We start from the raw sequence: 22090 nt of genomic DNA on the forward strand, positions 1-22090 counted from the left end.
TATACTGGAGACATAAGGAGTTCCATAGTCTGGTTTCTACACCAGAAGTTAACTTCTTGGTGACAGGGGGGCAGTATTGAGTAGCTTGGATGAATAAGGTGCCCAGAGTTGACTGCCTGCTACTCTGTCCCAGGTGCTAATATATGCATATTATTTGTAGTATTGGATAGAAACCACTGTGAAGTTTCTAAAACGGTTTGAATGATGTCTGTGAGTATAACAGAACTCATACGGCAGGCGAAAACCTGAGACAAATCCAACCAGGAAGTGGGAAATCTGAGGTTTGTAGTTTCATTTAAGTGATTGCCTATCCAATATGCTGTGTCTATGGAGCCAGATTGCACTTCCCAGGGCTTCCAGCAGATGTGAACAGTCTTTAGAAAGTTGTTTGGTGCTTCTATTGTGGAAGGGGGCCGAATAAGAGCTGTTTCAACAAGTGGACTAGGCTGAGGCCAATCAGGTGTTTAATGAGCGGTCACGCGGGCGCGCCGTTCCTTTGTTTTCCTCTGTAATGAATACGCTATTCTCCGGGTTGGAATATTATTGAAGATTTATTATAAAAAGACCCTAAGGATTGATTGTAAACATCGTTTGACATGTTTCTACAAACTGTAATGGAACTCTTGACTTTTCTTCTGGATTTTGCATTCGCGCATTGTGCCTTTGGAATAGTGAACTAAACGTGCGAACAAAACGGAGGTATTTGGACATAAATATGGACGTACTCGAACAAAACAAACATTTCTTGTTGAAGTGAGAGTCCTGGGAGTGCATTCCGATGAAGATCAGCAAAGGTAAGTGAAGCTTTATAATGCTATTTTTGACTTTTGTTGACTCCACAATTTGGCAGGTAACTGTATGGCTTGCTTTTGTGGCTAAATGCTGTTCTCAGATTATTGAATATTGTGCTTTTGCCGTAAAGCTTTTTTGAAATCTGACACAGCGGTTGCATTAAGAACAGGTTTATCTTTAATTCTATGTAAAACATGTATCTTTCATCAAAGTTTATGATCAGTATTTATGTTATTTGATGTGGCTCTCTGCAATTTCTCCGGATGTTTTGGAGGCATTTCTGAACATGGCGCCAATGTAAACCGAGGTTTTTGGATATAAATATGAACTTGATCGAACAAAACATACATGTATTGTGTAACATTGAGTCCTTGGAGTGTCATCTGATGAAGATCGTCAAAGGTTAGTGCTTAATTTAATCTATATTTCTGCTTTTTGTGACACCTCTCTTTGGTTGGAAAATGGCTGAATGCTTTCTGACTAGTTGCTGACCTAACATAATGATGTGTTCTACTTTCGCTGAAAAGCCTTTTTGAAATCGGACACTGTGGTTGGATTAACAAGAAGTGTATCTTTAAAATGGTGTAAAATACTTGTATGGTTGAGGAATTTTAATTGTGAGATTTCTGTTGTTTTGAATTTGGCGCCCTACAATTTCACTGGCTGTTGGCAAGGTGGGACGCTAGCGTCCCGAACAATCCCAGAGAGGTTAATGGGTATCTGTAGGAGGAATGTATATGGTGGGGTCAAGGAAGGATGGATAGGAGCCAGGGGGTTTTGGGAGGTGCTGAGTAGAGAAGAGGCAATCACATAACTGTAGTCACTGATGATGGTGGAGCTGTGGGGTAGTGAGGAAGGGGGTCAAGGTCAGGTCAGGTCAGGTCAGCTTAAAGGAGAAGGAACAGTTTATGGCCCATATCACTTAACTTCCTGCCTAGAAATAAAGATGTAATGTTTAGAGGGAAGGAGGAGACTCCACCCAAACTGGGGTATATACACGACAACTGGTGGAAATATGTCTTTGTCTTACGCAGCTGTACGGCCCAATGGGTAAATAAACTTAGTTTAAGCTTTACTAATCTTCTGAGTTTTACTAGGTTCATGTAGAACCTCTCCATCCCCCTCTACCCATCCATACAAAGAGATGAAAACACTGATTTAGCAATCAGCCCTTTAAATGTCTTCCCCTCTATGTGCCTGGTCCTCCTCCCTAAATGGTACCCCATTTCCTATATATTGCACTACTTGTTCATGGTAGCATGGTAGTTCAATGTGCCCCATAGTCCTTTGTCTTAGTGTGTCTCGTCCATGAACCTTTTAACCTTCTCTCCCTCTCCCCTCTCAATCTCTCCCTCTCCTTTTTTCTCTCTCTCTGCTTACTTTACAGAGGAACAACCTGCTAAGGTCTCTTTCTCACTTCCCCCTTAAAGACTAAATAACATCTATAACAGACTGATACTGGAGGTGAAATGACAAAGATAACTGTCAGTGTGTGTTTATATCAACCATTAAGAACACGTAATCAGGGAACAACTCTGACTAGACTAATTACATTATATTTCCATTTGTTTTGCCTAATAGACCATGGTCAGGTAAAACATGACCCAAGTCACAGACACCCTCCCTCCCTCTCTCTGAGACTGACCTGTGTACTGTTTGTCAGTGGAGCTGCTGACCTCTGAACTGGTGGTAGCTACAGTATCAGCTAGAGCCACCAGAAACATCTGTTCCAACCTGGTCAGACCTGGAAGACTGGAATGCATCAGCTGACTAGATAACACCTGGAGGGAGAGAGAGAGGGAAGGAGAGAGAGAGGGAAGGAGGGAGAGAGGGAGAGAGAGAGAGAGAGAGCGAGGAGGGAGAGAGCGAGGAGGGAGAGAGAGCGAGGAGGGAGAGAGAGCGAGGAGGGAGAGAGAGCGAGGAGGGAGAGAGAGCGAGGAGGGAGAGAGAGCGAGGAGGGAGAGAGAGCGAGGAGGGAGAGAGAGCGAGGAGGGAGAGAGAGCGAGGAGGGAGAGAGAGCGAGGAGGGAGAGAGAGGGAGAGAGAGAGAGAGAGCGAGGAGAGGAGAGAGAGAGAGGGAGAGAGAGGGAGAGAGAGCGAGGAGGGAGAGAGGGAGAGAGAGCGAGGAGGGAGAGAGAGCGAGAGAGAGCGAAGAGGGAGAGAGAGCGAGAGAGAGCGAGGAGCGAGAGAGAGCGAGGAGCGAGAGAGAGCGAGGAGCGAGAGAGAGCGAGAGAGAGCGAGGAGCGAGAGAGAGCGAGGAGCGAGGGAGGGAGGGAGGGAGGGAGGGAGGGAGATTAGCAGAGAAGAATTACTGTATTAATCACAGAGGCGATATATTTGCTTGACAAACAATTAAACCAGACAATAACATCTAAACCATCCACAAGCTGGTAAGTAAATAAATGTTGTTGTTAACCTGTGCGTGTTCTGGTCCGAAGTAGGTGGGTCCGTACTGAGACAGGTTGATGAATCTAGACTTCTTCTCTACTTTCTCTGTAGCGAAGCTCACAAAGTCATCTGTCGTCACAGCCTGCAACTGAGGGAGACATACAATCACTAGATGATTGATTGATTATTGATTTGGGTATAACAGAGAACAAGATTACATCTGGACCCAAAGGTTAACACATGGAGGGGTCACATGGTTCCAACAAACATTTACTGCATATCTTGTCTTTAGGTAAGACAGAATATCAACATTATACAATAGAAACTAAACCAACAGAATCCAATTTAAGAATCTGTTGAGCATCTACACACTTAGGAAGTATGATTCTATGGAAAATGAAACATCTGTATGTGTCAATGAAACATCCAGCTAAAACCTGAACCCTCTTACCTGGAACAGGTCTGTGTACTGATCTCCTCCTGTCTTCCTCGCCCCCTCTACCTCGGACACCTTGCCTCCCTTCGCCCCCTCCTCTCCTCCCTTATAGGAGGTGTCCAGGTCAGCAGAGAGAAGAGCGTAGAGGGGTAGAGGGGGAATGGAGTTGATTTCTGTGTAATCTCGTCCCCCGTCGCGGCCGGCAACGATGGTGTCTTTAGCCGTACTGCCGCTCACACTGATTGTCCGGGACAGGTGGCGTCTGGTTCCACCCTCACCTGCCTCCACGTCCCTCACCACAGCAACCTCCCCAGCGATACATTTCACCAGGTGGGACAGGATGGCCTGAAGAAGAAGAATAACCATCTTCCTCATCCGTGGCAGAGACATTAATATAGTCATTGACGATCTCATCATCGCCATCATCATTGTCATCATAATTACAGTAGCCATGGTGTTGTCATCATAATTACAGTAGCCATGGTGTTGTCATCATAATTACAGTAGCCATGGTGTTGTCATCATAATTACAGTAGCCATGGTGTTGTCATCATAATTACAGTAGCCATGGTGTTGTCATCATAATTACAGTAGCCATGGTGTTGTCATCATAATTACAGTAGCCATGGTGTTGTCATCATAATTACAGTAGCCATGGTGTTGTCATCATAATTACAGTAGCCATGGTGTTGTCATCATAATTACAGTAGCCATGGTGTTGTCATCATAATTACAGTAGCCATGGTGTTGTCATCATAATTACAGTTGCCATGGTGTTGTCATCATCATCATGACATTCTATGACGACTCAAGAAGTTGTCTGGTCACTTAAATAAATGTATCTTGGTTGCAAACATTTATAAAGTGGACAGGCAGATGGACAAACAGCCAGCCAGCCATGCAAGCAGCCAACCAGCCAGCCCACCAACCAATCAGACAAACAGCCAACCAGACATTCATCCACTCCACCCATCCACCCAGACAGACAGCCAACCAGCTATCTATTCATCCATCCACCAACACACCCAGCCAGACATCCATCCATCCAGACAGACAGCCATCTATTCATCCATCCACCAACACACCCAGCCAGACACCCATCCACCCAGCCAGACACCCAACACACCCAGACAGACACCCAACACACCCAGACAGACACCCATCCACCCAGACAGATACCCATCCACCCAGACAGACACCCATCCACCCAGACAGACACCCATCCACCCAGACAGACACCCATCCACCCAGACAGACACCCATCCACCCAGACAGACACCCATCCACCCAGACAGACACCCATCCACCCAGACAGACACCCATCCACCCAGACAGATACCCATCCACCCAGACAGACACCCATCCACCCAGACAGACACCCAATCACCCAGACAGATACCCATCCACCCAGACAGACACCCATCAACCCAGACCAGTCAGTCAGACCCACCTTGGCGCGGCGGACCTTCCCCAGGTCCATGAGCTCCAGCAGCTGTGTTGGATGGTACTGAGGCAGGGTGGGGGACAGGGAGTGGGCTGCCTCGAACAGACCCCCCTCCTGCAGCCCTGCCGGCGCCTGGAGAGCCTCGTCGATTGCCACGTTGCCCTCAAACACACTCTTGGACCGGGGGCGCCCCTTGAACGCCAACGAGGATCCCCCCGTGGTTACATTGGTGGCCGTCTGCCCTCCGCCCCCTCCAACCCCCCCGGCGACGTTATCTTCAGAGAAGAGGCTGTCCCCCTCGGCCTCGCCGGGCTTGCGGTCCTGGCGCCACTGGGCATACACGTGCATCTCACAGTCCATACCCACCACCAGGATGCCGTCCCTCACCCAGGACAGGGACACGGGCAGGGAGGGGGTGCCGTCTACAGAGGAGAGCAGGTCCACAGTGCGCAGCAGGATCCAGCGTGAACGGATACCCTGTTTCACATTAGATTAGGGATGCAGGGGGTAATAATAATCATTATTATTATAATAATAATGTTTATTATCCAGAAGCTTTATAGTGTAGTCATTAGGCTCTGGTCAAAAGTAGTGCACCAATTAGGGAATAGGGTGCCATTTGGGTAGTCAGAGAGTAGTCTCACCTTAAATTCTTGTTCACTACATGCAGTACTTTAGTCAGACTGACAACATTGAAGTTGTTTGTTGTGAGGATGGGCACGAGGGGCTAACCAATCAGAGTATCAAAGCCAATGACACATTTTCAAACCACTGCTTTACACACTGGCGGAATACCAATGGGTTTCTGGACCAATCCCTGCCCCATTCGGTGAAGGGTCAGGGAGGGACTCAGATCCAGACTCATTGTGGAGAAGAAACTGGCGTAGGTGGGCGTGGCGTTTGGCCTGAAGCAAGGAGTCTGACTAGCCAGGAAACCATTTGGGACGCAGGCTTGAAAAGTTGATTGTACTCAAAGAGGCAAGTCATTTAGCAGCATACACAACACATACAGACAGAATCACATGCTAACAAACAGCAGATGTACCAGCAATACACAGTAGAATAAATGTGTGAAGAATACAAGGTAGTGTAGGTTACTTAAGTACCAGTTTGATCCTGACTTTGGAGTGTGTGTGTGTGTGTGTGTGTGTGTGTGTGTGTGTGTGTGTGTGTGTGTGTGTGTGTGTGTGTGTGTGTGTGTGTGTGTGTGTGTGTGTGTGTGTGTGTGTGTGTGTGTGTGTGTGTGTGTGTGTGTGTGTGTGTGTGTGTGTGTGTGTGTGTGTGTGTGTACCTGTTTGATGCTGCCCCCTAGAGGTAGGGTGATGATCGCCACCCCATCCTTGCTTGAGGTCTGTTCGTTGACCACGCCCGAGATGCGACCGTACATGAGGATATTGGATCCCACCCCCACCGTGAGGATATGAGACCCATCCTCTTTGGACAGCCAGTCCAGGTGGACATAGTGTTTGATGTTGGGAGAGTGGTGGTCTCGACTCATGTACAGGTCAGACCTACAGAGAGAGAGAGGGGGTTAGTCATTTTAGAGACATGCACACACTTACATACACACACTGACACACACCCCACCAGTACCTGCTGTACACAAAGAGGTTGGAGTCTACACTGACTCTGGGGTCCAGGGTAGTGGAGGGCCTAGTGAAGTCATCCAGATGGAGAGTCTGCTCCAACACCCACTCAGACCCCCCCGTAGACTCACACTCAAAGATGGACACGTGCATGGAGAAGTCCCCTGCTGGACCATGGCCCTGGAGAGAGGGAGGGAAGGAGGAAGGTCCACACTTCATTAAACTGGCAGGTTAAAAGCAAAAACACTAAATGTCTGAGGGAAAATGAACAATGAAGTATTGTACATTTTAGTCATCGGATGGTCTCATCCAAAACCATATCTAGAGACAGAAGCACAACCACTTCAGGTAAAACCTTCTACAAAATGACTGATAAAGATACTGTCTGTTTTACATTCCTCAGGGCCAGAAATGAAAAGCAATGTGCTTGAATTCGGACAGGTGAACGACACTGTACGTAAACAGAATATGCTCTAATCCAATGAGCCATTAACTTGAGTGGAGAGTACAGTAAAAGTCCTGTCCTACCTGTCCTACCTGTCCTACCTGTCCCGGGATGTGTCCAGGCCGGGGCTGTTTGAAGGAGACAGCCAGTCGTCCAGTGTAGGAACAGGACACGGCTACAGGACGTCCCGGGACACACACAGCACTGTTGTTATCCTCCTCCTCGTTGAGTAGAGCCCAAGGCTCCCAGTGATAGATCCTGTTCTCCCCCTCCTCACACCCCAGGGCTGTCTCTCCCCCCACCACAGAGCAGCGCCAGAAACGGACGCGGGAGTCAGAGCAGGTGGTGACGATCAGGTAGGGGGCCAGACACACAGGGTAGATGGATGACGAACTCAGGTGACCTGGAGAGAGACAGTATAGAATAACTGTTACAAAAGAATCAGACTAACTCAGATGACTTGAAGACAGAGACATGGAGGAAAATGGCATAATAAATAGTTAGGATCCAGTCCTTGGCTTGTGAGATGTTTCAATTTTCTATGATGTGCTGTTGGTTTTACAACTTTTACTTTGGAATATATTACATTTGGACTGTTTTTACAAATATGTAAAAGTAAAGTTATTAGTCTACCTGTGGAGGGTATATGTATGTATATATATATATGTGTGCGTGTATCTACCCGTACCTGCGGAGGGTATATGTATGTATGTATATATATATATATATATATATATATATATATATATATATATATATATATATATATATATATATATATATATATATATATATATGTGTGTGTGTGTGTGTGTGTATATCCACCCGTACCTGTGGAGAGTATATGTATGTACATATATGTGTGTGTGTGTATATCCACCCGTACCTGTGGAGAGTATATGTATGTATATATATGTGTGTGTGTGTGTATATATCCACCCGTACCCGTGGAGGGTATATGTATGTATATATATATATATATGTGTGTGTGTGTATCCACCTGTATCTGCGGAGGGTATATGTATGTATATATACACGTGTGTGTGTGTGTGTATATCCACCCGTACCTGCGGAGGGTATATGTATGTATATAAATGTGTGTGTGTGTGGTGTGTGTATATCCACCTGTATCTGCGGAGGGTATATGTATGTATATATATGTGTGTGTGTGTGTATATCCACCCGTACCTGCGGAGGGCGTAGCTCTGGTCACCTCCACCCCAACAGGCAGGTCCAGGCGGTGGCTACAGACCAGCTTGGAGCTGAGGATCAGTTTGCTGGCTGACTGCAGGTTGGCTGTGGAGGCTGAGCGAGGGAGAGGGGAGGGGGACGTGTCAGCTGTACTCTGTTGGAACGGGATCGTCAGCTGAGACTGGTAAGACCGCTCTGGGACCGGATCATCTGAACACACAGAGAGAGAAAGAGAGAGAGAGAAAACTTTATTGTTCATATAGTCATCTGAACAACAGAGGAAAAACTTTATTGTTCACAATATTATCTAAACAAACCGAGAAAAAACGTTATCTATAACACAATCAATATACAAACTAGACAGGACTCAATGTGCATACTAATGCGCTGTACTACTCCGTTATACCGGGGCCCGCCGCACTACGCCGTTATACCGGGGCCCGCACTCTATTACACCGGGGCCCGCCGCACTCTATTACACCGGGGCCCGCCGCACTCTATTACACCGGGGCCCGCCGCACTCTATTACACCGGGGTCTGCCGTACTCTATTATACCGGGGTCTACCGTACTCTATTATACCGGGGTCTACCGTACTCTATTATACCGGGGTCTACCGTACTCTATTATACCGGGGTCTACCGTACTCTATTATACCGGGGTCTACCGTACTCTATTATACCGGGGTCTACTGTACTCTATTATACTTTATTATACTGTACTGTACTGTACTATATCACCCACACAGGCCTAGGTTAGGTTGGGTTGTGGTTAGGTACTCACCCACATAGGCCTAGGTTCGGTTGTGGTTAGGCTAGGTTGTGGTTAGGTACTCACCCACATAGGCCTAGGTTCGGTTGTGGTTAGGCTAGGTTGTGGTTAGGTACTCACCCACATAGGCCTAGGTTCGGTTGTGGTTAGGCTAGATTGTGGTTAGGTACTCACCCACATAGGCCTAGGTTCGGTTGTGGTTAGGCTAGGTTGTGGTTAGGTACTCACCCACACAGGCCTAGGTTCGGTTGTGGTTAGGCTAGGTTGTGGTTAGGTACTCACCCACACAGGCCTAGGTTCGGTTGTGGTTAGGCTAGGTTGTGGTTAGGTACTCACCCACATAGGCCTAGGTTCGGTTGTGGTTAGGCTAGGTTGTGGTTTGGTACTCACCCACATAGGCCTAGGTTCGGTTGTGGTTAGGCTAGGTTGTGGTTAGGTACTCACCCACATAGGCCTAGGTTCGGTTGTGGTTAGGCTAGGTTGTGGTTAGGTACTCACCCACATAGGCCTAGGTTCGGTTGTGGTTAGGCTAGGTTGTGGTTAGGTACTCACCCACATAGGCCTAGGTTCGGTTGTGGTTAGGCTAGGTTGTGGTTAGGTACTCACCCACATAGGCCTAGGTTCGGTTGTGGTTAGGCTAGGTTGTGGTTAGGTACTCACCCACATAGGCCTAGGTTCGGTTGTGGTTAGGCTAGGTTGTGGTTAGGTACTCACCCACACAGGCCTAGGTTCGGTTGTGGTTAGGCTAGGTTGTGGTTAGGTACTCACCCACATAGGCCTAGGTTCGGTTGTGGTTAGGCTAGGTTGTGGTTAGGTACTCACCCACATAGGCCTAGGTTCGGTTGTGGTTAGGCTAGGTTGTGGTTAGGTACTCACCCACATAGGCCTAGGTTCGGTTGTGGTTAGGCTAGGTTGTGGTTAGGTACTCACCCACACAGGCCTAGGTTCGGTTGTGGTTAGGCTAGGTTGTGGTTAGGCTAGGTTGTGGTTAGACTAGGTTGTGGTTAGGCTAGGTTGTGGTTAGGTTAGGTTGTGGTTAGGCTAGGTTGTGGTTAGGTACTCACCCACATAGGCCTAGGTTCGGTTGTGGTTAGGCTAGGTTGTGGTTAGGTACTCACCCACATAGGCCTAGGTTCGGTTGTGGTTAGGCTAGGTTGTGGTTAGGTACTCACCCACATAGGCCTAGGTTCGGTTGTGGTTAGGCTAGGTTGTGGTTAGGCTAGGTTGTGGTTAGGCTAGGTTGTGGTTAGGTACTCACCCACATAGGCCTAGGTTCGGTTGTGGTTAGGTTAGGTTGTGGTTAGGTTAGGTTGTGGTTAGGTTAGGTTGTGGTTAGGTTGTGGTTAGGCTAGGTTGTGGTTAGGTTAGGTTGTGGTTAGACTAGGTTGTGGTTAGGTTAGGTTGTGGTTAGGTTAGGTTGTGGTTAGGTTAGGTTGTGGTTAGGCTAGGTTGTGTTAGGTTAGGTTGTGGTTAGGCTAGGTTGTGGGTAGGCTAGGTTGTGGTTAGGTTAGGTTGTGGTTAGACTAGGTGGTGGTTAGACTAGGTGGTGGTTAGACTAGGTGGTGGTTAGGCTAGGTTGTGGTTAGGTTAGGTTGTGGTTAGGTTAGGTTGTGGTTAGGTTGTGGTTAGGTTAGGTGGTGGTTAGGTTAGGTGGTGGTTAGGTACTCACCCACACAGGCCTAGGTTAGGTTGTGGTTAGGCTAGGTTGTGGTTAGGTTAGGTTGTGGTTAGGTACTCACCCACACAGGCCTAGGTTAGGTTGTGGTTAGGCTAGGTTGTGGTTAGGTTAGGTTGTGGTTAGGTACTCACCCACACAGGCCTAGGTTAGGTTGTGGTTAGGCTAGGTTGTGGTTAGGTTAGGTTGTGGTTAGGTACTCACCCACACAGGCCTAGGTTAGGTTGTGGTTAGGCTAGGTTGTGGTTAGGTTAGGTTGTGGTTAGGTACTCACCCACACAGGCCTAGGTTAGGTTGTGGTTAGGCTAGGTTGTGGTTAGGTTAGGTTGTGGTTAGGTACTCACCCACACAGGCCTAGGTTAGGTTGTGGTTAGGTTAGGTTGTGGTTAGGTACTCACCCACACAGGCCTGTACGGACTGGAGGTGCAGGTGCCACATCTGCAGCACAGAGTTCATGTTCAGGTCCTTCTCTATGACAACCAGGAAGAACTTCTCAGAGAACGGAGTAGGGTGGTACTCTGGAGAGGAGAAACACAAGGCTTTTACACGTTCTTCAGTTCAGTCATCCACTCATTCATCCATCCATCCACTCATCCATCCATCCCATCCTGAGTTGAAGGAAGGTCAGTGTGTAGAGCTCTGGGTTCTCCTGAGGCTAATCATGTCATTCATACATTAACCAATTCATAAATCCATCCATTCTTCTGTCCATCCTTTCACACCCTCAATTCTCCCTCCCTCCCTCCCTCCCTCTCTCTCCCTCTCTCTCTTCAAAATCCCGTACCCTCGAGAGAAGGGTAGGATGTAGTGTAGAGCTCTGGGTCCTCCTGAGGTGTATACCCCAAAATAAAGTCCTCCTGGAAAACATGAAGGAGCTGGGTGGTAGATCCACACTATAGAGAGAGAGAGGGAGAGGGAACTTCTGTGAGTGTAATGTTTACTGTTCATTTTTATTGTTTATTTCACTTTTGTATATTATCTACTTCACTTGCTTTTTCAATATTAACATGTGTTTCCCATGCCAATAAAACCATTTGATTTGAATTTAACTGAGAGAGATAGAGGGTCAGAGGGGGGAGAAGGAGAGAGATGGACATATTTCCCTCAGATTACAAAGACACACAAACAATTGAAAAACAAATCACATTTTGATAAGCTACCATATATATGTTAGGTAAAATACTTCCGCTGTGCACAACCATTTACCTGTGACTAGATTAATGATATAGCATGATCTCTTGACTTACTGCTTAGATAAAGAGACAGGTGTGGTTAAGGGCCTGTAAGTAAGCGTTTCACGGTATGGTCTACACCTGTTGTATCCGGCACATGTGACAAATAACATTTGATTTGACTTACTGCTTAGATAACGAGACAGTCAGATAGGTATTTCTTACCTGGTTAGTGATGACATCTAGTTCTATGATGCAGCCGGGTCTGGCTGTCGACTGCTGGCTCACTATGTTAAATACCTCTCCTACTAGTTTCTATGGAGAGAGACAGAGAGGGGGGAGAGGAGGGAGGGAGAGATGGGGGAGAGGAGGGAGGGAGGGAGAGATGATGGGGGAGGAGGAGTGGAGGGAGGGAGAGGGGGAAGGAAGGGGGAGGGAGAGGGGGGAGGGAGGGAGGGAGGGAGGGAGGGAGGGAGGGAGGGAGGGAGGGAGGGGAGGGAGGGAGGGAGGGAGGGAGGGAGGGAGGGAGGGAGGGAGGGAGGGAGGGAGGGAGGGAGGGAAAGAGTCTTTAACCAGCTATCTTGAAGCTTTAGAGTTCCAGTCCCCTTCAGTCTCAGGATTTCACTGTTAATCTGACTGAGGACATCTGTACGTGTCTGTGTGTGTCTTTTTCTGTGTTTACTTACTGAGGTCTCAGGATTTCACTGTTAATCTGACTGAGGACATCTGTACGTGTCTGTGTGTGTGTGTGTCTGTGTTTACTTACTGAGGTCTCAGGGTCTGACAGTTCATCCAGTAGTTTCCTGGCGTCCACCACAGCCTGGTAGAGACGCAAGTTCTTACCATCTGATGCTACGAAGCACGCACTGGAACTGTTACAGTATGTACCTGGAGATAGAGGGGAGAGAGATGCTGTTTTGTGACAGTATGTACCTGGAGATAGAGGGGAGAGAGATGCTGTTTTGTGACAGTATGTACCTGGAGATAGAGGGGAGAGAGATGCTGTTTTGTGACAGTATGTACCTGGAGATAGAGGGGAGAGAGATGCTGTTTTGTTACAGTATGTACCTGGAGATAAAGGGGAGACAGATGCTGTTTTGTTACAGTATGTACCTGGAGATAGAGGGGAGAGAGATGCTGTTTTGTTACAGTATGTACCTGGAGATAGAGGGGAGAGAGATGCTGTTTTGTTACAGTATGTACCTGGAGATAGAGGGGAGAGAGATGCTGTTTTGTTACAGTATGTACCTGGAGATAGAGGGGAGAGAGATGCTGTTTTGTTACAGTATGTACCTGGAGATAGAGGGGAGAGAGATGCTGTTTTGTTACAGTATGTACCTGGAGATAGAGGGGAGAGAGATGCTGTTTTGTTACAGTATGTACCTGGAGATAGAGGGGAGAGAGATGCTGTTTTGTTACAGTATGTACCTGGAGATAGAGGGGAGAGAGATGCTGTTTTGTTACAGTATGTACCTGGAGATTGGGGGATAGAGAGATGCTGTTTTGTTACAGTATGTACCTGGAGATAGAGGGGAGAGAGATGCTGTTTTGTTACAGTATGTACCTGGAGATAAAGGGGAGAGAGATGCTGTTTTGTCACAGTATGTACCTGGAGATAGAGGGGAGAGAGATGCTGTTTTGTTACAGTATGTACCTGGAGATAGAGGGGAGAGAGATGCTGTTTTGTTACAGTATGTACCTGGAGATAGAGGGGAGAGAGATGCTGTTTTGTCACAGTATGTACCTGGAGATAGAGGGGAGAGAGATGCTGTTTAAATGTGAGCACTCTGAGTAAGGTTCTGCATGTAGTTAGTAGAAAAGCCCAATAAAATTGCAACTTCATCTTGAAGCCCTACAGGTGTCTCCAAACCACCCCTTGACAATCATTGAGTACTTCACCTGTACCTTGTCTGACCATGTGATACACACATGAACAACAGTTATACATTATATACAGTGGGAGAACAGGTTTTTGATAACCTGCAAAATCGGCAGTGTTTCCTACTTACAAAGCATGTAGAGGTCTGTAATTTTTGTCATAGGTACACTCTTACCTGTATAAAAGACACCTGTCCACACAATCAATCAAACAGACTCCAACCTCTCCACAATGGCCAAGACCAGAGAGCTGTGTTAGGAGATCAGGGTTCAAATTGTAGACCTGCACAAGGCTGGGATGGGCTATAGGACAATAGGTAAGCAGCTTGGTGAGAAGGCAACAACTGTTGGCGCAATTATTAGAAAATGGCAGATCAAGGTCAATCACCCTCGGTCTGGGGCTCCATGCAAGATCTCACCTCGTGGGGCATCAATGATCATGAGGAAGGTGAGGGATCAGTCCAGAACTACACGGCAGGACCTGGTCAATGACCTGAAGAGAGCTGGGACCACAGTCTCAAAGAAAACCATAGTAACACACTACGCCATCGTGGATTAAAATCCTGCAGAGCACGCAAGATCCCCCTGCTCAAACTGACTGCACCGTATTGAGGGGAGGATGGATGAGGTCATGTATCGCGAGATCTTGGCCAACCACCTCCTTCCCTCAGTAAGAGCATTGAAGATGGGTCGTGGCTGGGTCTTCCAGCATGACAACAACCCAAAACACACAGCCAGGGCAACTAAGGAGTGGCTCCGTAAGAAGCATCTCAAGGTCCTGGAGTGGCCTAGCCAGTCTCCAGACCTGAACCCAATAGAACATCTTTGGAGGGAGCTGAAAGTCCGTATTGCCCAGCGACAGCCCTGAAACCTGAAGGATCTGGAGAAGGTCTGTATGGAGGAGTGGGCCAAAATCCCTGCTGCAGTGTGTGCAAACCTGGTCAAGAACTACAGGAAACGTATGATCTCTGAAATGACTAACAAAGGTTTCTGTACCAAATATTAAGTTATGCTTTTCCGATGTATCAAATACTTATGTCATGCAATAACATGCAAATGAATTACTTAAAAATCATACAATGTGATTTTCTTAATATTTGTTTTAGATTCCGTCTCTCACAGTTGAAGTGTACCTATGATAAATATTACAGACCTCTACATGCTTTGTAAGTAGGAAAACCTGCAAAATCGGCAGTGTATCAAATACTGGGTCTCCCCACTGTACATCCTCCAGCAGTGTGTGTGTGTGTGTGTGTGTGCTAACCTAGCACAGAGCTGGGTACAAGGGTAGGCAGCCATGCTACATTGGAGAAGGCTGATGTGTGCAGGGAGTTGATTCGGGCCAGCTCTGACACTCCTCCAGTGCAGGACAGGGGTCCTATGTGGTCCACCCTCCACAGAATCAGCTCACTGTAGATGGCGTTCGGGTCATGGAACGTCCTGGTGGCCGCGTTACGCAGCTGCTTCCTGGGGGATCACACACATAGTTTGAGTTTGTCAAAGTGTGTGGCTCAGTTGGCAAGAGCATGGCGCTTACAACACCAGGGTTGTGGGTTCAATTCCTATGGGCGACCAGTACGAAAAAGTATGCATTCAGTACTATAAGTCTCTCTGGATAATGAGTTTGTCACACACACACACACACACACACACACACACACACACACACACACACACACACACACACACACACACACACACACACACACACACACACACACACACACACACACACACACACACACACACACACACACACACACACACACACACACACACACACACAACAAATTGTCAAAGACAGAGATTATATTACACACACACGCTTGCAGGCATGTACACACACGTATTTCTGATACACACTCACATTAACATTTTGTAAACACACACACACTTTCTAGACATTGAGGTCCTAGAGGGTCCTCGTTGCTTCCTCCTATGACACACACACACACACGCTCCCTTCCTCCCTCCCTACCTGCGCCGTCCTCTGGGGGGAGGTGTGTGTGTGGGTGGCTGGTCGAGGTCGATGCTGCTGGGGGCGGAGGGGGGGGTGAGGAGAGCGTTGTGGTGGGAGGAGGTCAGCAGTAGGGGGAGGACGGTGTGACACGCCTGGTCGTTGAGGTGGAACCGGTGACCGCAGTAACGGAACGTATGAGACACCGTTAGAACGTTGGAGAACGCCGAGCGCTCAGCGAACGTCACCGCCCACTAGAGAGGGAAACGGATTGAAAGGAAAACTTTGAGTCACAAAATGTCTATACATTATTTATCATACAGTATGACATTATTAGAGAGATTTTTGGTTTTGTACTTTATATGGTTGTAGTTTGTCTTTTAAGCATAAATGTAAGGACCTTAATATTCTTATGAGCCCTGGTCAAAATTAGTGCACCACATAGGGAATAGGTGGGTTTGGGACACAGCCACAGTCTGCCTCTCCCTCTCACCTGATTGAGAGACCCATCCACATGTTTGGACACCATCATGACAGCAGGGCCGATGCCTGGAGCTTGGCCCAGAGAGAGGCTGAGGGCTGAGGAACCCAACCCAGCAGAGGCAGAACGGGGCAGACGGCGGGCCCTCGTCCCCTGCTCTCCCCCGGCGTTGGAGCTATCCACGTTGGAGAAGGAGCAGGCGTACATCAGAATGTTCTTACTCAGGGAGTTGGCGTCGCCTGTAGGGAACGCCACCGGGATACGGGACGAGAACGACACCTGGAGAAAAAGGGATGGAGAGAGGGAGGGGAGAGAGAGAATAGTCCGAGAGGAGCAGAATTCTGCTTCCTCTTGTGTGGGGATAATGCTGGTAGGTGTGTGTCCATGTACAATATGTGTGTTACTTCATGTCTGTGAGCGTGTTGCTGCAGGTGCAGTCTCCTCTTACCTGCACCTGTCTGAAGATCCCCTGGATGTACTCGTCCAGGTATTTGACGTGCCAGACCAGGAAGGACCCGTCGGTGGGGTGGATGGTAAACAGCATGTCAGGACTCTTATTCCACTCCAGAGTTAACGCCTCCATCTTCCTCTCCAGCAACATGGAGGGCAGGGGCACTGAGCTACTGGAGCCTGGGGACGACGCCTTGGTGCTGCCCTCACCACCCTCACCCTCCTCACCATGCTCTGATGAACCCTTCTCTGACATCTCATCTAGGTCTGGAGAGAGAGAGGGAGGGTGGGAGTTACACACGGACAGAGTATGATATGTCAGTGTGTATAGAATACCTTGGAACAGACTGATATTACCTAGATGTATTTCATGACTCCACAACGGTTTTGTACTGGTTCAGCTACTCAGAACTAGTTTTATATATATATATATATCTCACAACAACAGAATGTAGATCTGAGGGTTTCTGAAACAGAGCATACCAAAGTCAAACTTAATGGGGGAGCCGTTCTGGTCGAGGGCGTCGTCGGTGGCTTGGTCCAGCTGCTGTTCTGAGAGCTTGCGGAGCTGCAGCATAAACAGGTCCATGGAGGTGGTGAAGGACAGGTCCTTGTTGTTGAGCCAGTGGACCACAAACCCTCCTCCTCCACTCCCGTCCTCCGGAGTAAACACGGCAGACTCCGCTAGCACTGCTGGGATGTCTGGGGGATAGAGAGAGGAAAGGGGCGGATACAGGATATTACTATGCATGTGAGGAATATCGGAACAAGCTAAGGCTGACGTTGCTAGTTCAGTTTGTGCGTGTGTGCCTGAGACGGAAAGATTGTGTGTGTAGCTGTATGTATATGTATGTCTGAAGCACTGTGTGTGTGTGTGTGTGTGTGTGTGTGTGTGTGTGTGTGTGTGTGTGTGTGTGTGTGTGTGTGTGTGTGTGTGTGTGTGTGTGTGTGTGTGTGTGTGTGTGTGTGTGTGTGTGTGTGTGTGTGTGTGTGTGTGTGTGTGTGTGTGTGTGTGTGTATATATGTATGTCTGATGCAGTGTGTGTGTGTGTGATTTGTGTGCAGTAGTATGTATATGTATGTATGATGCAGTGTGTGTGGGGTCATTGTCCATTTGGAAGATCAATTTGTGACCAAGCTTTAAATTCCTGACTGATATCTTGAGATGTTGCTTCAACATATCCACATCATTGTCCTGCCTCATGATGCCATCTAGTTTGTGAAGTGCACCAGTTCCTCCTGCAACAAAGCACCCCCACAACATGATGCTGCCACCCCCACAACATGATGCTGCCACCCCCGTGCTTCACGGTTGGGATGTTGTTTTTCGGCTTGCAAGCCTCCCTCTTTTTCCTCCAAACGTAACGATGGTCATTATGGTCAAACAGTCCTATTTTTGTCTCATCAGACCAGAGGACATTTCTCCAAAAAGACCCCATGTAGGGCAGCTGCAAACTGTAGTTGGCTTTTTTATCAAACAGTCACACTCCAAACTCCACTATGGCCAAGACCAAAGAGCTGTCAAAGGACACCAGAAACAAAATTGTAGACCTGCACCAGGCTGGGAAGACTGAATCTGCAATAGGTAAGCAGCTTGGTTTGAAGAAATCAACTGTAGGAGCAATTATTAGGAAATGGAAGACATACAAGATTATCCCAGATCGAGGGATAATCTCCCTCGATCTGGGGCTCCACAAAAGATCTCACCCCGTGGGGTCAAAATGATCACAAGAACGGTGAGCAAAAATCCCAGAACCACACAGGGGGACCTAGTGAATGACCTGCAGAGAGCTGGGACCAAAGTAACAAAGCCTACCATCAGTAACACACTACGCCGCCAGGGACTCAAATCCTGCAATGCCAGATGTGTCCCCCTGCTTAAGCCAGTACATATCCAGGCCTGTCTGAAGTTTGCTAGAGAGCATTTGGATGATCCAGAAGAAGATTGGGAGAATGTCATTTGGTCAGATGAAACCAAAATTGAACTTTTTGGTAAAAACTCAACTTGTCATGTTTGGAGGACAAAGAATGCTGAGTTGCATCCAAAGAACACTATACCTACTGTGAAGCATGGGGGTGGAAACATCATGCTTTGGGGCTGTTTTTCTGCAAAGGGACCAGGATGACTGATCCGTGTAAAGGAAAGAATGAATGGGGCCATGTATCGTGAGATTGAGTGAAAACCTCCTTCCATGAGCAAGGGCATTGAAGATTAAACGTGGCTGGGTCTTTCAGCATGACAATGATTTCCAAACATATCGCCCGGGCAACGGAGTGGCTTGGTAAGAAGCATTTCAAGGTCTTGGGAGTGGCCTAGCCAGTCTCCAGATCTCAACCCCATAGAAAATCTTTGGAGGGAGTTGAAAGACCGTGTTGCCCAGCAACAGCCCCAAAACATCACTGCTCTAGAGGAGATCTGCATGGAGGAATGGGCCAAAATACCAGCAAGTGTGTGTGAAAACCTTGTGAATCCTTACAGAAAACGTTTGACCTCTGTCATTGCCAACAAATGGTATATAACAAAGTATTGAGGTAAACTTTTTTTATTGACCAAATACTTATTTCCCACCATAATTTGCAAATAAATTCATTAACAGTCCTACAATGTGATTTTCTGGAGAAAAAAAAATTCTAATTTTGTCTGTCATAGTTGAAGTGTACCTATGATGAAAATTACAGGCCTCTCATCTTTTTAAGCGGGAGAACTTGCACAATTGGTGGCTGACTAAATACTTTTTTGCCCCACTGTAGGACTCGTTTTACTGTGGATTTAGATACTTTTGTACCTGTTTCCTCCAGCATCTTCACAAGGTCCTTTGCTGTTGTTCGCACCAAAGTACGTTCATCTCTAGGAGATCTCCTTCCTGAGCGGTATGACGGCTGCATGGTCCCATGGTGTTTATACTTACGTACTATTGTTTGTACAGATGAACATGGTTCATTCAGGTGTTTGGAAATTGCTCCCAAGGATTGACCAGACTTGTAGATGTCTACAATTTGTTTTCTGAGGTCTTTGCTGATTTCTTTTGATTTTCCCATGATGTCAAGCCAAGAGGCACTGAGTTTGAAGGTAGACCTTAAAATACATCCACAGGTACACCTCCAATTGACTCAAATTATGTCAATTAGCCTATCAGAAGCTTCTAAAGCCATGACATCAGCTGTTTAAAGCCACAGTCGACTTAATGTATGTAAACTTCTAACCCACTGGAGTTGTGATAGTGAATTATAAGTGAAATAATCTGTCTGTGAACAATTGTTGGAAAAATGACTTGTGTCATGCACAAAGTAGGTATCCTAACCGACTTGCCAAAACTATAGTTTGTTAACAAGAAATTTGTGGAGTGGTTGAAAAACGAGTTTTAATGACCCCAACCTAAGAGTATGTAAAGATAAGAGCGTCTGCTAAATGACTTAAATGTAATGTAATGTAATGTAAAGTTCAGACTTGTGTATAAGTGTATATGTATGTCTGATGCAGTGTGTGTGTGTGATGTGTGTGTGGGCTACGTACCCGTGGCAGGGTTGATGCTGGCAGAGATGTGGAAATGACAGAGAGCGTTAGCGTGGTGAGAGATGTGGCGGTGTGTGTGTGTCTCGTGGGTCCCCATCTGAGACGGCAGCAACTCAGTGTGAGACACCAGAGCAGACGACCTCCGACGACCACGACGCAGGTGCTTCAGGTGGCTCATCGACTGGACAATGAGAGGAAAGGCACGGGGAGGACCAATGACAGGGCAGGATGTGGGACAGGAAGAGAAGCATCATGTTATTGATGCCCTTCATACGGTTAGGTTCTAAACAAACAGAGTACAAACTCAAACGAATCACTAGGAAAAAATCTCAAAACAAGTTTACTCCGCCACTGGGTCAAACAGCTGCAAGGACAAAGACTTGTTTACCAAGCACATATATTTATACCCTCCTACTAGGAGGAGTCAACTCCTTGACATCTAGACAGGTAATCCATCTCTGTTGCTAGTCAGGAACTTAATTGGTTCCTCTTATTGTTGTAGTCATTGTGTGTAATAGGACTGTTCCTTGTCACCTCATCTGACCTCGGGTCAAATGCCTCCCTCCTCCACGGCTGTCCTACCTTATCAGTGACTGAAACCAGAAAGTTACCCTTTGCCTCCCACCTCCACGGCTGTCCTACCTTATCAGTGACTGAAACCAGGCTGTTACCCTTTGCCTCCCACCTCCACGGCTGTCCTACCTTATCAGTAACTGAAACCAGGCTGTTACCCTCTGCCTCCCACCTCCACGGCTGTCCTACCTTATCAGTGACTGAAACCAGACTGTTACCCTTTGCCTCCCACCTCCACGGCTGTCCTACCTTATCAGTGACGGAAACCAGACTGTTACCCTTTGCCTCCCACCTCCACGGCTGTCCTACCTTATCAGTGACTGAAACCAGACTGTTACCCTTTGCCTCCCACCTCCACGACTGTCCTACCTTATCAGTGACGGAAACCAGACTGTTACCCTTTGCCTCCCACCTCCACGGCTGTCCTACCTTATCAGTGACTGAAACCAGACTGTTACCCTTTGCCTCCCTCCTCCACGGCTGTCCTACCTTATCAGTGACTGAAACCAGACTGTTACCCTTTGCCTCCCACCTCCACGACTGTCCTACCTTATCAGTGACTGAAACCAGACTGTTACCCTTTGCCTCCCACCTCCACGGCTGTCCTACCTTATCAGTGACTGAAACCAGACTGTTACCCTTTGCCTCCCTCCTCCACGGCTGTCCTACCTTAGTGACTGAAACCAGACTGTTACCCTTTGCCTCCCACCTCCACGGCTGTCCTACCTTATCAGTGACGGAAACCAGACTGTTACCCTTTGCCTCCCACCTCCACGGCTGTCCTACCTTATCAGTGACTGAAACCAGACTGTTACCCTTTGCCTCCCACCTCCACGACTGTCCTACCTTATCAGTGACGGAAACCAGACTGTTACCCTTTGCCTCCCACCTCCACGGCTGTCCTACCTTATCAGTGACTGAAACCAGACTGTTACCCTTTGCCTCCCTCCTCCACGGCTGTCCTACCTTATCAGTGACTGAAACCAGACTGTTACCCTTTGCCTCCCACCTCCACGGCTGTCCTACCTTATCAGTGACTGAAACCAGACTGTTACCCTTTGCCTCCCTCCTCCACGGCTGTCCTACCTTAGTGACTGAAACCAGACTGTTACCCTTTGCCTCCCACCTCCACGGCTGTCCTACCTTATCAGTGACTGAAACCAGACTGTTACCCTTTGCCTCCCACCTCCACGGCTGTCCTACCTTATCAGTGACTGAAACCAGACTGTTACCCTTTGCCTCCCACCTCCACGACTGTCCTACCTTATCAGTGACGGAAACCAGACTGTTACCCTTTGCCTCCCACCTCCACGGCTGTCCTACCTTATCAGTGACTGAA

General features: G+C 47.6%; 1 protein-coding gene across 11 annotated transcripts in view; it reads right to left on the bottom strand.

Moving 5' to 3' along the window:
- Positions 1–22090, bottom strand: part of dmxl2 (Dmx-like 2) — a 115017-nt gene that overhangs the window by 67416 nt on the left and 25511 nt on the right. For 7 of the 11 annotated variants that reach the window (XM_046333060.1, XM_046333056.1, XM_046333052.1 and 4 more), the window contains exons 9-26: positions 20179–20359; positions 17148–17366; positions 16663–16931; positions 16227–16493; positions 15755–15987; positions 15041–15243; positions 12665–12786; positions 12124–12213; positions 11511–11619; positions 11125–11244; positions 8279–8491; positions 7174–7493; positions 6653–6825; positions 6351–6570; positions 5066–5536; positions 3631–3960; positions 3208–3327; positions 2438–2573 (exon numbers count right to left, since the gene is read on the bottom strand). In XM_046333060.1, the coding sequence (XP_046189016.1) occupies positions 2438–2573; positions 3208–3327; positions 3631–3960; positions 5066–5536; positions 6351–6570; positions 6653–6825; positions 7174–7493; positions 8279–8491; positions 11125–11244; positions 11511–11619; positions 12124–12213; positions 12665–12786; positions 15041–15243; positions 15755–15987; positions 16227–16493; positions 16663–16931; positions 17148–17366; positions 20179–20359 (3796 nt within the window). The remainder of the gene's footprint in view (positions 1–2437; positions 2574–3207; positions 3328–3630; positions 3961–5065; positions 5537–6350; positions 6571–6652; positions 6826–7173; positions 7494–8278; positions 8492–11124; positions 11245–11510; positions 11620–12123; positions 12214–12664; positions 12787–15040; positions 15244–15754; positions 15988–16226; positions 16494–16662; positions 16932–17147; positions 17367–20178; positions 20360–22090) is intronic. The other 4 variants (XM_046333059.1, XM_046333061.1, XM_046333054.1 and 1 more) reach the window with 2 other exon arrangements.

The sequence above is a fragment of the Oncorhynchus gorbuscha genome, unplaced genomic scaffold (genome assembly GCF_021184085.1).
Source record: "Oncorhynchus gorbuscha isolate QuinsamMale2020 ecotype Even-year unplaced genomic scaffold, OgorEven_v1.0 Un_scaffold_333, whole genome shotgun sequence".
In the NCBI taxonomy this organism is placed as follows: domain Eukaryota; kingdom Metazoa; phylum Chordata; class Actinopteri; order Salmoniformes; family Salmonidae; genus Oncorhynchus; species Oncorhynchus gorbuscha.